This window comes from Macaca mulatta, chromosome 6 (genome assembly GCF_049350105.2).
Source record: "Macaca mulatta isolate MMU2019108-1 chromosome 6, T2T-MMU8v2.0, whole genome shotgun sequence".
Taxonomy (NCBI): Eukaryota; Metazoa; Chordata; class Mammalia; order Primates; family Cercopithecidae; genus Macaca; species Macaca mulatta.
Window position 1 is genome coordinate 155370124 of NC_133411.1, and position 17157 is coordinate 155387280.

At 35.6% G+C, this 17157-nt stretch overlaps 1 protein-coding gene across 9 annotated transcripts in view; it reads left to right on the forward strand.

Moving 5' to 3' along the window:
* TCERG1 (transcription elongation regulator 1) overlaps window positions 1–17157 on the forward strand; it is a 62785-nt gene that overhangs the window by 35647 nt on the left and 9981 nt on the right. For all 9 annotated transcript variants that reach the window (XR_001445592.3, XR_013394936.1, XR_013394937.1 and 6 more), the window contains 2 exons: window positions 8222–8340; window positions 14208–14358. Coding sequence is in view for 5 of the 9 variants with exons in the window: in XM_015141130.3 (XP_014996616.3) it covers window positions 8222–8340; window positions 14208–14358 (270 nt within the window). In the remaining 4 variants the exon portion in view is untranslated. The remainder of the gene's footprint in view (window positions 1–8221; window positions 8341–14207; window positions 14359–17157) is intronic.

A 17157-nucleotide genomic window follows, 5' to 3' on the forward strand; every position in this document is an offset into this window, starting at 1 on the left:
AAGGGAGAAAATTTACAGTGTGCCAGATAAGTATTTTAGTACTTGGAATAGAAAGACATAACTTCCTTAATGTATTTGCATCTGCATTTTAAGCTTTGTGTCTTTTTTAAAAAACAAAAAAACTCTGTGTGCATTTTTTATTCTCATTTCAGTTTATGGCCCTATCAAAATTTATAAATTAGCCTTGATTCCTTACTTTTCCCACTGCTCCTTTACAGTCTTATCAGCAAATCTATAATCTACCTTCAAAAAATTTTCAAAATCTCACCTTTTATTAATAATCATTTCCCCCATTAACACCCTAATCCAAGCCACCATAAGCAACCCTTATCTGTGTAGCCTGTTGTTGATCTCCTTCATTCCATCTGTTGTTGTTCCTCTTTAGTCAAGTTCTTTTTCCACACGGCAGCCAGACTAATTTTAAAGTTTAAGTGATATTAAATTAAGTCACTGCTCCCTTGCTTAAAACTGTCTAGTGCTTTCCATTTCATTGAGGATAAAATTGAAGTTATTTTCATGGTCTCTAATATTCTACATATACTTATCCCTGTATACCTCTTGAAGGTCTTTTTTAGTGTTTGTTGATTATAGCCACACTGGCCCTGATATTACTTGAACAAGCCAGTCATTCTGGTATTTTGCTATTCCTTCTGCCTGAAATGTTTTTCCTCTAGGTGTTAGCATAGCCAGCTTCATTTCATTAAGGTACTTGTCCAGGTGCCTTCTAATCAATCTAAGTATTATCTCTTTGCCTTTTCTAATTTCTTTATAGTGCTCATGGCTCTAATTATATAAAATTGTGTTTTTATTATCTGTCTCTTCCTCCTGCAAAATATAAATTGTATGAGGATAAAAACTTTGTCTTCGTTGCTTTATTTGTGGTGCCTGGAACAATGCCTAATCTAAATATCTCTGAAGTCTTTAAAACTTTTATGACATATTCCTCCTGGTACTGAGTGTTATAGTGAAATTATAAGTAACATATTGAGAACTGTAGTTCTTTCCCAATTTTTGAAGCATTCTATGAGCTGATGGTGCTATCTCCTTAATAGAAGTACATTTGAAAAGAGAAAATATTCTTCTAGTGTTCTGTTTTCAATAAAATCTGTAGTTAAAAGTTCTCATGCCATTTATTTATTTATTTATTTTATGTATTTATTTATTTAGAGATGGAATCTTGCTCTGTTGCCCAGACTGGAGTGCAGTGGCGCCATCTCATCTTACTGCAACCTCTGCCTCTTGGGGTTCAAGTGATCCTCCCACCTTAGCCTCCCAAGTAGCTGGGATTACAAGCGTGCACCACCATGGCCGGCTAATTTTTGTATCTTTAGTAGAGACAGAGTTTCACCATGTTGGCCAGGCTAGTCTCGAACACCTGACCTCAAGTAATCCACCTGCCTTGGCCTCACATGCCTTTTAAATAGAATTCTTCTCTCAACAATCAGAATGTAAGAACTGAGAAGAAGTAGTAGTTAACATTTGGTGTTTAAAAATAAACACGTTTTTTGAATACTTGGTTTTATTATTTGCATAAGAGTATAAAGTGAACAACCAGAAAGGTGCTAGGTTACACATTACACATTTGCACTTTGTAATTTCATGTTTGCAGTTTGTGCTTTGATTTAGAAAACACTAGTAACTTCACTGGAAATGCCTCGTAATATAAAATTATATTTCAGTTTTCCTTTTCTAGTTATTTGTAGATTTATGCACATGCTATATCATTATAAAAGATATATTTTATATAATTGTAACCATAAATTTTAACTTAGAATTTTCCTTTGATAAAGGTCACTTAAGGGGTCTGAAATGTTTTTGTTTGTTATGACAAATTTTAATTGAAAACCATTTTTCACAAAAACTAGACCATTGCCATATAGGATGCTACTAGGTTCTGACATAGATAGTAGTTATGCTAATAACACTTTAAAATAAGTTCTCTCTTATTTCAAAATAAACATTTTAAAAGCTTTTCCTCTAAGAACTGGAACGAGACAAGACAGGATACCCACTCTCACCACTCTTACTCAACATAGTACTGGAAGTCTTAGCCAGAGCAATTAGGCAAGATAAAGAAATAGAGGGTATCCAAATTGGAAAGGAAGAAGTCAACTTGTTTCTTTTTGCAGATGACAGGATCTTACCTATAGAAAAACCTAAAGATGCTACCAAAAATCTCTTAGAACTGATAAATTCAGTCTGGGCGTGGAGGCTCATGCCTGTAATCCCAGCACTTTAGGAGGCCAAGGCAGGTGGATCACATGAGGTCAGGAGTTCAAGACCAGCCTGGCCAACATGGCGAAACCTCATCTCTACTAAAAATATCTCTACTAAAAATGGAAAAATTAGCCAGGCATGATGGCGCATGCCTTTCATCCCAGCTACTTAGGTGGCTGAGGCACGAGAATTGCTTGAGTCAGGAAATGGAGGTTGCAGTGAACCGAGATTGTGCCATTGCACTCCACCCTGGGTGACAGCAAGACTCTCTCGAAAAAAAAAAAAAACCTGCTAAACTGATTCAATAAAATTACAGGATACTAAATATCCAATACAATAGTGTTTCTGTACACAGTGAACTAGCTGAAAAATCAAGAAAGCAATCCCATTTACAGTAGTACCAAATAAATAAGATAACTAAGAATAAATTTAACCAAACAGGTGAAAGACCCCCATAAGGAAAACTTTAAGACCCTGATGAAAGAAACTGAACAGGATACAAAGGGAAAGACATCCCAAGCTCATGGATCAGAGTAATTAATATTGTTAAAGTGGCAGTACTCCCCAAAGCAATCTACAGATTCAGTGCAGTCTCTATCAAAGTACGAGTGACATTCTAAACAATGTCACTGGAAGAAAAAATCTGGCTAGGCAAGGTGGCTCACGCTTGTAATCCCACCACTTTAGAAAACCAAGGCAGGAGATCACTTGAGGCCAGGAGTTTGAGACTGTCATAGCGAGATTTCTCTACAAAAAAATACAAGCACTAGCCGGGTGTGGTATCGTGCACCTGTAGTCCAAGCTGCTTGGGAGACTAAGGCGTGAGGATCACTTGATCCAGGAATTTGAGGTTACAGGGAGCTATGACTGCTACTGCACTCCAGCCAGGGCAACAGAATGAGACCCTGTTTCAAAAAAAAAAAAAATTCCTAAAATTTTTGTGAAACCAAAAAAGACAAAATAGCCAAAGCAATCCCAAGCAAAAAGAACAAAGCTGGAGGTATTGTAGTACCAGACTTCAGAATGTGCTAGAAAGCTGTAGTAACTAAAACAGTATGGTACTGTCATAAAAACACACAGACCAAAGGAACAGAATAGGGAACTCAGAAATCAATCCATGTATTTATAACCAACTTATTTTGACAAAGGTGCCAAGAACACTCACTGTGGAAAGAACAGTCTCTTCATTAAGTGATACTGGGAAAACTGGAAATCTATATGCAGAAGAAATGAAATTAGAACCCCACCTCTTACCGTATTTGAAAATCAACTCAAAATAGATCAAAGACCTAATTGTATGAACTGAAATGAGAAAACTACTAGAAAAAACCATCGAGGAAATGATTCCAGACATTGGTTGGGAAAAGGTTTTACAAATAAGACCTTAAAAGCACAAGCAAGAATAAACAAATGGGGTTATATCAAAACAATTCTCCATAGCAAGGGAAACAACAGTGAAGACATCCTACAGAATGGGAGAAAATATTTGCTAACTACTTATTTGACAGGGAATTGAATGTCCAAAATGTACGAGGAACTCAGTCATCTCAACAGAAAAAAAAAATCTTAACAAATGGGCAGATGATCTGAACAGACATTTCTCAAAACATACAAATGGCCACTAAATATATGAAAAAATACTCAACATCACTAATCATTGGGGAAATGCAAATCAAAACAGCAGTGAGGTGTCTCACTCCAGTTAGGAAGGCTTATATAAAAGAGGAAAAAATAACAAATACTGGCAAGGATACTCAGAAAAGGGAACTCTTTATATACTGTTGGTTAGAACTTAAACTAGTATATCCATTATGGAAAACAGTATGGAGGTTCCTCGAAAAACTACAAACAGAGCAATGATATGATCCAGCAATCCCCCTACCAGGTATGTATTGAAAGGAAAAGAAATCATTGTATTGAAGAGATACCAGTACCCACATGTTTATTGTAGCACTGTTCACAGTAGCCAAGATACAGAATCAACCTGGGTGTCCAATAACAGATGACTGGAAAGAGAAAATGGGGTTTCAGCCACAAAAAAGAATGAAATCCTGTCATTTGCAGCAACATAGATGGAACTGGAAGTCATGTTAAATGAAATAAGCCAAGAACAGGAAGATAAACATCCTATGTTTTCACTCGTGGAAACAAAACAAAGTTGATGTAGTAGAAGTAAAAAGAAGAACAGAGGCTACTGGAGGCTGAGAAGGGTAGGGAGAACTCGGAGGATAGGAAGAGATTTGTTAAAGCATATATAATTAAAACTAGATAGGAAGAATAAGTCCTGGGGTTCTGTAGCACTGTAGGATGACTGATTAACAGTAATAAGTAGTTTTGAAGAGCCAGAAGGAGGATATTGAACGTTTTTCCAACACAAATGATAAATGTTTGAGATGGATATGCTAATTATCTTGATCTCATCACTCTACATGATATGTATTTAAACACGTTTCGATTGTACATATATTGAAACACAGTAACCCCATGCATATGTACAATTATTATTTGTCAGTTAAAAAAAATAAAGCCCTGCCCTTGAACTCCAAGAGAAAACACCAAAATAAACTTTTTGATACCTCGTTTGTTATTCAGAGCTTTTTAATATTGACAGTATTACAGTATGGTACTGTGTTACCAACACGATTACTCGGAATTGTCAACCATCTAGGCCACTGTTACTGAATAATTTGTCATTGAATCATTGTGAAATTAAAAATATGAGAATCAAATAATGGAGACATTTTTAGTAAACGTATTTGGAAACATATAGAAAAGATAAAACCATAAGTGAAATTTCACAAAATGAATATATCATGTTCAAAAAAATGGAACATTGCAAGCACTCCAGAGCTCCAGAGCTGCCTTGAAGGCTTAAAGGGCATAGCCCTTTAATATACATTTTTGTTCATGCCTATAAAAGTGAACTTAACAATTATTTTTAAAATTTACTCATTTTCATTGTATTTATTATGAAATCTTGCTCATGAGTTGAGGTTATGAAAATAATCACTTAACATAGGGAACATAAGGCCAAGTGTATTGGGAAGCATGACACAAATAATTAGGAGCAACTTGGAAGCATAACACAACCCCTAATTTTTTATGAGATTTTTATCTTAGAGAGTGATTTCTAACCTTGGTCTAGGGTAGCACAGCAGAGGGAATATGAAGTTCTTTCTAGATTCTCAAAGGAAAGTGAATATAAATTCCCTTGAATTTTATGTGTCATTTAATACTTTTATTTAAAAGTAAGTATATACTGAGAAAAGAGTTGGAAACAACTTTCTCCCTCTCTTCAGCATGCAAGTACTTTCAAAAGGTTTTCTGCAGTGCTATACTTAGAGGAAATTGAAGATGACTTATATGTCTAGCAGGGGACTGGTCAGGTAATCATAGATACAGTAATCTGTGGAGGATATGTTCCAAGTCCCCCCTCATCTGTGGAGGATATGTTCCAAGACCCCCAGTAGATGAAGATTGGTAGACATACATGGATTGACTTGGGAAGATGTCGAAGGTATTTTGGAACATTTTGTTGTACTTGTTACAAAGATGTTTGTAGACCTGTTCCCTACATAGTAAGTCTTTTCCTTTTTGTAGCTTCTTGAGAGAATGTGCAGGGAAAATTCATTTGAGGCCTAACATACTTGGAAAAACCTTCGTTGTACCCTTATTTGGAATTGTTTGGCCAGCTAAAGGCATTGCTCTGCTTCTAGTGTTCGTTGTTTTTGAAGCCATTCGTGTTCCTTTATATGAGAATCTGTTTTTTTTTTCCCTCTAAGTATGTAGCTCTCTTAGTCCTTAGTATTCTGAAATGCCATAGTGGTGTTTTTCCTAGAGGAAGGGTCTGTTGTGCTGGGCACTTGGTTGACCTTTTCAATGGGAAACACAGCTCTTTTAGTTATGGGAAATTCTCTTGTGTTAATTTTTCTCTGTTTTTTCATTCTGGGACAGAATTTGAATTTGCTTTTGTGGATTGGTCCTTAAGTTTTTTCGCTTTCCTGTTAATTACCGTTATCTTTTTATTTAACTTTTTAAATAATTTCCTTGCCTTTATCAACCAAGTATTTAGATTTTTAAAATTTATTGTGTCTTTTAATTTCTCGGAGTTCTTTTATGTTTTTTGAGGTTTTTCTTATGGGTGCATTATCTTAGCTCTGTGAGGTTGTTTAGGAACATTTTTTTCTTTTAAGTTTTTATTTTTCTGTATAGTTTCTGATTCCACTAAGTTTGTTCTCTTTAGATGGGATTTTGCCATGTTGCCCAGGCTGGTCTTGAACTCCTGAGCGAGAACGATCCTCCTGCCTTGCCCTCCCAGAGTGCTGGGACTTACAGGTGTGAGCCACCGCCCGGCCTGTTTGGGTGTTCTTAGTGTCTAGGTGGGCCCTCGTGCTTTGGGGCTATGCTGCAGAGTGGTGGTTCTCAACCACAAGCAGTTTTGCCCCCAGGAGACATTTTTGTCACAATTGAAGGGAGTGCTGCTGGGATCTAGTGGCTAGTGGCCAGGGATGCTGGTATACATCTTGCTGAAAACATCAGTGTGCCAAGGTTGAGAAACATGCTGTAGGGTGAGTTAGGCTGGTTTGTTGAGAACCCCTGGAGTCCATTGTTTTAGGCTGGTCAGATTCCCAATAAAGACCTACTCTCCTGGCTGGAGGGCACAGATCTCTCTGCTTTGGATCTGAGAAAACTGTTTCTTAGTATTTGGTATGTGTTTGGTTGATCTCCATGTTTTTAGTTTGGTTTGCCTTATTCGCTCCCAATTCAGGTTCCCCCAGTTCAAAGACACTCTCTTTTATTTTCTAGAGCAGGTGGTCAGCAAATTTTTAAGTCAGATAATTTGTATTTTAGGCTTTGTGGGCCATATGGTCTCTATTGTAACTGTGTAACTGCTGTTTAAGTGTCAGGTACCTATAGACATACGTAAGGGTCTAAGCATTGCTGTTCAGTTAAAGCTTTATTTATGGATACTGTCATTTGAATTTTATTTAGTTTTCATGTGTCATGAAATTTTCTATTTTTCCCCTCAACCCTTTAAAAAATGTAAAAACTATTCTTGCGCTGTATAAAAACAACCCGTAGGCCATAGTTTGCTAATTGTTTGCTTTAGAATAGTCACTTGCCTTTTACATTCAGAAGTGGTAGTGCCCAGAAACATTAAGTTGGTGAGGGAATCTAGCAATTTAACAACTTACTAAATAGCTTTTCATCCTTAAAATACTCCTTATTTTAGCTATACCCCATCCTCACCTCCATAGATATTTGATGCTATGTATTCTTGAGTTGTTTGAGGAGATTCTGGTTTCAGAAAAAAAAACTTGAGTTGCCTTTTTGTTTTTCTTGACTGCTAGGTTATGTTGAGTGCTCTCATATCTGTCACGTGTCGTTTTCCGCTTGTCCCATCAGCTTTGCAAGTTGCTGGGGTTTTTTTCCTCAATTCCTTATTATTGTTGGTTTGTTACTTAAAAAAGAAGTTCTTCTGTCATTTTATAGGGTGTGAAGTAGGCGGTAAATAGATGATCAGTTCATTATCTTGACTATATTAAGTGGGGGAAATATAGAATAAATGAAAAGCATGATTACATTGTAGTGAAAATACTTAGGTCTTAAGAGAAGCACAGAAATAAAATATACTACAGATTCCATACCATTGATATTTCTTTCTAAAAGGGATTTGGGAAGACTGTGATTTCTCTTACGCATTTCTGAATTTCTTGAAATGTTTATAATAATCATGTATTTAATTTATAATCTGGAAAAAAATTAAAGAGGGTTTTTGCTGTTTTCTTTCGTTCTTGAAGCCCTTTAAGTAGAGAGCTGTATGCTTGTGTAATATTTCAATGAAGCTTTACAGTGAAACTTGGTATAGATTATCTGTGTATAATTATCTACAGTTAATATATTTTTCCTGGTATAGTTTGGACAAAGACATTGTCCAATAATTTGGTAGTTAAATTACCTATATGAAAGATTGACTTGTCAAATTTGTTGATTTTTGTAATAGGTGTTTGATCAGTATGTAAAGACCAGGGCAGAGGAAGAACGCAGGGAAAAGAAAAATAAAATAATGCAAGCCAAGGAAGATTTCAAAAAAATGATGGAAGAAGCAAAATTTAATCCAAGGTATGTGGTTTGTTTCCCTTAAATATCAAAGTGTATTTATTTTCTCCTAAGATCAGTTTTTAAAAATTAAAAAATACATATTTTTTGGCTATTTGGGCACTAAAAGCTCCTTATTTGATTATCGGTTTTTGCTAAAATTTCTAATCTTTATTTCTTACTTGTTTCCTTTAGAGGAATCCTAAATGCTCTAAGAAAGATACCTTTGATTTAAGTGCTTCCCTGGGGGAATAAGTTCTTTAGAAACTAGTATATGATAGAAAATCTGTGCCCCATCTTTGTAAAGATTTATACATACTAAGTTGCAGAGGAAGAACATTATTTTGATTAAATTGAAGTGGTAAAGGACCTTTTACCACTTCAGTTTCAAAATTTTCTAAGTGTCTAGAAATGGTTGTGTCTGACATTTTCAGTTGATTGATAATATGTATTAAATACATATAATGGGCTAAAGACAGTGAGACATTTTAAATTTATTTGCCTAACTTTATAATAATAGTTACTGGATATCTTATGTGCTTATTTGCACTTTAAAACATGTATGTCTGCATTTATACATACATGTAAACATGACTGAAAGCATACAGTTTTTTATATATGCATACAGATATTCAGTCTTCAGCACAGGTAGTTTGATTTAGGTATTTATGTGATACCTGTTTTACATGAGATAAGCAAATTAGGTAGCTCACCCAAGTGAAGCTGGGATTTCAACTAGATTTCAGTGTTGCACAGAATTGTATAGGCAGGGGGAATTGCTCTTATTTATGACTTAGACGTAAGAGTAATGGTGTTAGGTTACTGTGAATACTTCAGTATTCTAAAACTGTCGAGTAGAATCATGGAGTCTCTGGTTAAATGGCACTTACTATAAAGGTTCATCTTATATAAATAGTTAATTTTGTCTGTGGAGGTAGGAGTGATGTTGTTTAAGAAGGTATGTTTAGTATTACAGTTTTGTATTTGAAATATGGTATTTAAGTTTTAGAAATAAAAGCTAATAGAGTGTTTGTGATATTAAGAATGTAATATTCTTCAGGGGTAATAGAGGTTCAGACTTTCCAGGGAGTCCCTGAGTTATTTCTGAGTCAAAAGAATGAGTGAAATCATGGGTCAAAATAGTTGAGTCTGTGTTATAAAAGACTTTTGGTGGGGTGTGGGGGGCAATTGAGGACACTTGGTAAGAATTGGATATTTGATGTTATTAGAGAAATAGTAATGTTCTTGGGTATTGTGATTATGGAGGAAAAAGACTTTACTCTCAGGAGTTGCATGTTGAAATATTTCTAAGTGAAGTCTTAAGATGTCTGCAGCTTATTTCCAAATCATTCAGCAGAATATATTTATTAAAACTCCATATGGGTCTATGAATAATTGAAACTCCAAAGAGGTTTCCCTTTAGTAGATCTGACTAAGTCTTACCATATCATAGTACTCTACTGGTGTTCTTTTCAGGCAGGTAGAATTGTTGAAGTGATCTGTACTACGCAGGTTACTTCATAAAATGAAACGATCAGGCACTAAGGGCATTGTCCTGTATTGTTATATTGATATATCCAACTCTGGCATATAAATTAAGACCATTTTTAGTCCTAGAAGAATGCAAGGAGGAAAAACTTTAATATGAGAAAATATTGTCTGTTGGCCTAATTTTTTTTTTTTAAGTGGGAGAAATATTGCAGAACCTTTTAGTAGAGCTAGTAAATATAGAGCACCAGAGTTTGTTCCTACGGGCAAGAAAGGGGGAAATTACTGAACTGTGCGTGTGTCTTGTATGTCTTTTTTCTTTTTAATGAAAATGTAAGTCATACCTCCCGTGGTCGGTTTCTTGTCACTACTATCTCCCTGTCACCCACCACTAACCGTTACCCACTTCCCTCCAAAATATTTTTTATCCTGTTTGTTTTAAAGTAGTTTTTCACAATTAAGAAACAAGTCATAAGAAAACATCTCCATGGGAATCTAATGCTAAAGGTTCACTTTAGTCTTTTCTCATAAAAAGTGTCAGGTATTTTACCTGTTACCTATAAGTGATAGAAGTAAGTCTAAAATAATTCAGTTATCACTTTACATATTGATTTTCCACTTTTTGAAAGGTTTTTTCTTTAATCATAGTTTATTCTTTAATCATAGCAATGCAGGTTGATTATCCCTTATCCCAAATGCTTTAGACCAGAAGTCTTTTGGATTTCAGATTTTTTTTTTTTTTTTAACTTTGGAATATTTGTATTATACTTACTGGCTGAGCATCCCAAATTCAAAAATCAGAATTGAATGTCTTGTTGGCACTAAGTAAGTTTCAGATTTTGGAGCATTTGGATTTCAAATTTGGGATGCCCAACCTATACTTGCTTTTTCTATCTTAAAATTATAAAGCGAAGTGCTTAATTTATCATGAAAATAAAACATTTAATGGACTACATATGATCCGTTTTCTGGAATATACATTTTTATTTTACCATGCCATTTTATTATTGTTATGTATCTATTGTTCAAACCAGATTTGCAATATATTCTTTGTTAAAAATGTTGAATTAACGTTAGATATTATGATTAGTATTGGTTGCATACAAAAGATTGTTAGAATCTAGCCTTGGTCAGCAAAGCTTAAAAATAATAAATGCTGGTTGGGTGTGGTGACTCACACCTGTAATCCCAGCACTTTGGGAGGCCGAGGCGGGTGGATCATGGGGTCAGGAGATCGAGACCACCCTGACTAAGATGGTGAAACCCAATCTCTACAAAAAATACAAAAAAATTAGCCGGGCATGGTGGCACCTGTAGTCCCAGCTACTCAGGAGGCTGAGGCAGGAGAATGACGTGAACCTGGGAGGCGGAGCTTGCAGTGAACCAAGATCACGCCACTGCACTCCAGCCTGAGGGACAGAGCTAGACTCCGTCTCAAACTCAAAATATATGTACATATATGTATATATATAAAATAAATAATAAATGTTAGCTGTGAGGGATACTTTTAACCTTCAGTTGATGTTTTAAATTCAAAATTGAGATTAACTGGCCAGTTTTTTGTTTATAATTAAAAATATAATCTTTGTTGTAACACATAAGAGAATGGTTTATTTTTGCATTTAAATAGCTAACTAGTTTTTGAATGGGCTAATCTTTATTTTTTTCTTCTAAAACCATGCTAAGTATAGGCTTGTTAATTATAAGAGTAAATTCTTGACTGGGCACAGTGGCTCACACCTGTAATCCCAGCACTTTGGGAGTCTGAGGTGGGTGGATCACAAGGTCAGGGGTTTGAGACCAGCCTGGCCAGTATGGTGAAACCCCATCTCTACTAAAAACACAAAAATTAGCCGGGCGTGGTGGTGGGCACCTGTAGTCCCAGCTACTTGGGAGGCTGAGGCAGAAGAATTGCTTGAACCTGGAGGCAGAGGTTGCAGTGAGCCAAGATCGTGCCACTTGTGAAAGCCTCAAATATTTAAAATATATACCAAATATATGAAAGCTTTATAATGCCTTTTATTTATGGAGAAACTTCTTTTTTAAAACGTAAAAAAGGCTTTATTAGCCTTTTATTAGCCCTCATAAGCCTCATCCTTTTATTTAACCTGTTTGGAGTTTGCTGAGCTTTTTGAATTTATAAATTGATGTTTTCCATCAAATTTGGGAAGTTTTTGGCTAGTACTTTTTCTGCCCTCCTTCATTCTTTCCTCTTTTGGGATTCTAATCACACATATATTAGTGTTTGATATTATCTCACATGTCCCTGAGACTGTTTCCCCTACCTCAGTCTTTTTTCTGTTTCCTCTTTGGATTAGATAATTGTTAGTGATCTAACTTCATATAATTGACTCTTTATTCTATTGTCAACTCTGATGTTAATCCTATCCAGTTAATTTTTTTCATTAGTTTTAGGTTCTTTTTATTATTTTCTGCATCTGTGCTGAAACTCCTTATTCATTCATTTTTAGATCATGTTTTCAGTTCTTTGAACCTGTTTTTCTTTGATTCTTTCAGGGTAATAATAACAGTTTTGTTTATTTAGTTATTTTTTTTTAAGAGGCAGAGTCTTGATCTGTTGTTCAGGCTAGTATGCAGTGGCTCAGTCACAGCTCACTGTAGCCTCGGACTCCTGGGCTTAAGCAGTCCTCCTGAGTAGCTGAGACTATATGCGTGTGCCACCATGCCCAACCAATTTTTAAATTTTTTGTAGGGACAGAGCCTCACTGTGGTGTTTTTTTGTTTTGTTTTGTTTTGTTTGAGACAGAGTCTTGCTCTGTCACCCAGGCTGGAGTGCAGTGGCGTGATCTCAGCTCACTGCAGTCTCTGCCTCCTAGGTTTTTCTCCTGCTTCAGCCTCCTGAGTAGCTGAGATTACAGGCGCCCACCATTACTCCCAGCTAATTTTTTTTGTATTTTTAGTAGAGACAGGGTTTCACCTTGTTGGCCATGCTGGTATTGGGACTCCTGACCTCAAGTGATCCACCTGCCTTGGCCTCCCAAAGTGGTGAGATTACAGCCATGAGCCACCATGCCTGGCCACGCTATGTTTTTTTGTTTTTGTTTTCTTGATAAAAGGCCTTGCTCTGTCATCCGGGCTGGAGTGCAGTGGCACGATCTCGGCTCACTGCAGCCTTTGACTCCCAGGTTCAAAAGATTATTTTGCCTCAGCTTCTCACGTAGCTGGGATTACAGGCATGAGCCACCATGCCCGGCCGGAGTCTCACTCTGTTGCCTAGGCTAGTCTGAAACTCCTGGCCTCAAATGATCCTCCTACCTTGCCCCCGCTGAAGTGCTGGGATTGCAAGCATGAGCCACTGCACCTGGCCAGTAATAGTTATTTTAAAGTTATTGTCTACTTATAGCAACATCTGGACATCTTGGGTTCAGTTTCTATTGACTTCAAAAAAATTTTTCTGTGGATCACATTTCTTTGTATATTTAGTGATTTTTGATTGAATATTGGACTTTGTGGCTAATTAATGTAGAGACCGTGGAGTCTGTTACCTTTCATTGAAAAGTGGATGTTTTTGTTTCAGTAGGCAGTTCATTTACTGGTTGCCACCTTTAGGCTTGACTTTATGTTAGTGTGAATCTCTGAAAGTGTAATATGTTTCTTTTAGCCTTCCAGCTCTGTTTTCCTTGTGGATCTTTTGTGGACTTTGTTGGCCTGTTCCTATTCTCCCTTTAATACTACTGACTCTGTCTATTATCTCTTCTATTTTCTTAATCCTGTAGTAGCCTGATGTAGAGAGTGATCTTTCCCTGCTGTTACACAGCGTGGCCTTAGCTGTGGACTCATGGGTAATCGCTAAGGCGGATTTTTCTTGGGTACCTTCTCTTTACAGATTCCTCTTCACCCAAGCTCTAATCTTTGCTTCCTCCAGTTCATTAAGCCTACGGTACTCTATTTGGACTTGAGCTCTCTCTGCACCTCATAAATTTCCCTTTCAGGCATTTCAGTCTTACTCTTTCTGTTGTCTACTCCTTGAAGTCAGTTGTCTCATATGCTTCTGTCCAGTTTTATAGTCGTGTATGGAAAGACAGCTAATCCAATAAAAATTTTTCTCTTATGGCTGGAGGCAGGACTCAGCTTCATCTTAGAGTAGAAATTGATGAGCTCTTGTCTCTTGAGGCATGCAAATTCTTTACTCTGTGATCTCTCTTTTTTTTTTTATAATAAATATTCTAATTCTATGCTGATAGCATACAAATCCCTTAACCACATTTTTGCTCTTTACCTCTTTTTACTCCTTTCTGAAACCTAGTGTTCACTGTTAGGTAGATGTTGAGTCCCAGTGTCTCTTTGTCATATACTCTTGTTGGAAAAATGGTATCTTCTGCTATGCCTTTATACAAGCAGAAGTAACTGCCAAAGTTAGCACACTTGTAATTTTGTTACAGAGCAACTTTTAGTGAATTTGCAGCCAAGCATGCTAAAGATTCAAGATTCAAAGCAATTGAAAAGATGAAAGACCGAGAAGCCTTGTTTAATGAGTTTGTGGCCGCTGCTAGGAAGAAAGAGAAAGAAGATTCGAAGACCAGAGGTGAGAAGGTAAGATGGTTTTAGTTCCAGTGGTGTGATTGATGGGAGTGTGAATGGGAAAGGACTGTGCTGGTGTTAATGTGTCTAACCTTATCCATCAGCATAAATAATAGGACCTACATGGACTGTTCTTTTAGCTTTTATAATTATTTATGTATGTATGTATTCTATCACTTTACTTACGTAATGCTTATTTTAGTAGCTTCACTAAACTATATACTTTTGCTTTAAATTATATTAATATTAAGATGCCTGGTAAACTCAGAACGGGTTGTTAGGACTGCCTGCTTGGTGGTGCCTTCTAAGATTTCAGGATTCTTTATAGGTGGTAATATTTGAATTTCAAAGAGCTTCTTTATCTTTTTTGCCCTCTAAAAGACAGCATTTTAGTGACTTTCTAATCTTTCAGTAAACATATCTTACATATAAATTACTGCTTATCAGAATTAAAGGTCAGCTATTAAAGATGAATGAATTCCAAATGTCATTTGATAGCAGCGTCAGGAGTGGAGAGGAGCTTACCACTGGGGAGGCAAAGTAGTAGGGAGATGACCCCAGTGGTGTGTGAACCATCAAAACATGCAGCCACTTTCCTTAGTGTCCCGGTATGCTTTGTGAATGTAGAAAAATAACCTCTGGAGCCTAATCATTCTTGACATTTACAATTACCTCTTATTCTAGAAAGTTATAATATTACAAGTTCTATTAAGGAATGTTGTTTGAAAGTAATGCTACTCCTGGGAAGAAGTCTCTTTGATTCAAAATAGTAACAGTATTAGCTAAAACAGCTTTTATCAGAAATATCTGAAACTTCCTAATTATCCAACTTATTTGGCTTCCAAGTGAGTTTTCCAGAATTGTTTCACTGTTTACTTAAAAAATGATTATGCTTCTCAGAGGAAATGTGTAAAATCAAATTCTACTACATAATTTTATATGTTGAATTAGAGTCATGTTAATGAATTATTTGCTACTTTTGACTTTTAGAATAACCTATTTAAGAAAACCAAGTAAATAAGTGATTGTTTGATTTTGTATGATTGCTTTTATACAAATTAAATGTATTTATCTTTGCATTTGTAACTGATTTTCTTTTTCTAAACACTTTTTTTTATAACTATTTTATGTATTCTGTTTTATAACAAGTGGATAGACTTTACAGTTTTGTGCTGTGCGGCCTGTCAATCAGTTCAGTGACAGCTGTCAATCACTGACACGCAAAGTGTTATGGGATTCCCTAGTGAGGAAAGAATTGGTATCTCTGTGTGGTGACTTTAGCCTCCCGCAGTTCCGGTACTTTGCATTTTTTTAGTCTTTTTTCCTTATGAAGTGATGAGAATTGTGCCCAGAATGTGTTAATTTAAAAAAAGAAATTAAATAGATATGGCATCTAAATTAAATAAATCTAATATTTAATATATTCAGCTTTATTTTATTTTGACTATAAAAATCTTAATTCTCTAAATTACAGGTTTGGCTTTATACCATTACTAGATTAAAGAAAAAAAGGCAGGAAATTGCTAAAGTGAAGCTTTCTCAGCCAATTTAAAGAATGCAAAATCAATGACTAACTAGGCCATCAAAGCAGAAATCTTTAAAGTAAGGGTTTAAATATAGTGGATTTTATATTCACATTTTGAGCACATTTGGTTTATGGGGTTTTATCATTTTTCTTTCATGACTTCCACTGTATTGTTTATACTGTTCTTAAATATATTGTGTATACTTAAAAAAAACATCACATTGGAACTTTGTAATTAGATAGCAAGAGCAGTACCAGTAGCATGGTATTAGAATTTATTTCCTTGTTCTTGTAATTCTCCAGCTGGTCTTTGTAGCATTATGATAGTTAGAATACTGAAGGTTTAAAACTAATTTTAAAACCAGTTTTGAAAACCTGTGAAGAACATTGACTTCTGGTGAAATTCTTGTTTTTCTTAAGTAACGTTTTCAAGGTAAAGTCATTCTCACAGTAAGAGCATCATTTTCATGTAGTTTTAACTACTAGATTTCCATTTTATTAAAAAATGCCTTTAAAAGTCTAATTATCAGCCAGGCGTGGTGATTCATGCCTGTAATCCCAGCACTCTGGGAGGCCGAGGCAGGAGGATTGCTTGAGACCACCCTAGACAATATAGCAAGACCCCCATCTCTACAACAAAACAAAAAAATAGCTGGTAGTAGTGATGTGCTTCTGTAGTTCCAGTTACTCTGGAATCTAAAGTGGGGGAATCGCTTGAAGCCAAACGGTCAAGGCTGCAGTGAGTTTTGATGGTTCCACTGCACTCCAGCCTGGACAACAGAGTGGGATTTAAAAAAAAAATTATTTTGTTTGCCAAAGTAGCTATTCTTAAGCTATTTTATTGTAATATTATAACCAATTTTTATAGAATTGTGGTTCAAATACTTTACCTTTTATATAGCACATTTGAGGTTGTACGTAATTGGAGTTAACACACTGTTACGAAATTGACATATTTTTCTCTTCCCTCTCTTTTAAATTTCCTGTGAATAAATTATTTTCATTATAGTAAGGAATGGGGAGAATAATAAGGCCTTGAATTGCAGCTAATGGTAAATGACATTTTTTGACATTTATGCAGCTGTCAGGCAATTGTTCTCATACTGATAGCCTTAGTAAGCCATTTATAACCTGTCATGGTAATGTCCACAATGAAAGGAAGTTAAAGTTTAATTTTATTTAAAGTTCACTTGTTTATACATCACACATTTAAAAACCTATATGATAATCCTTACTTTATAGGTTTCATGTCTAACATATGAAAATTGTTTTAAGCTAATACAAAT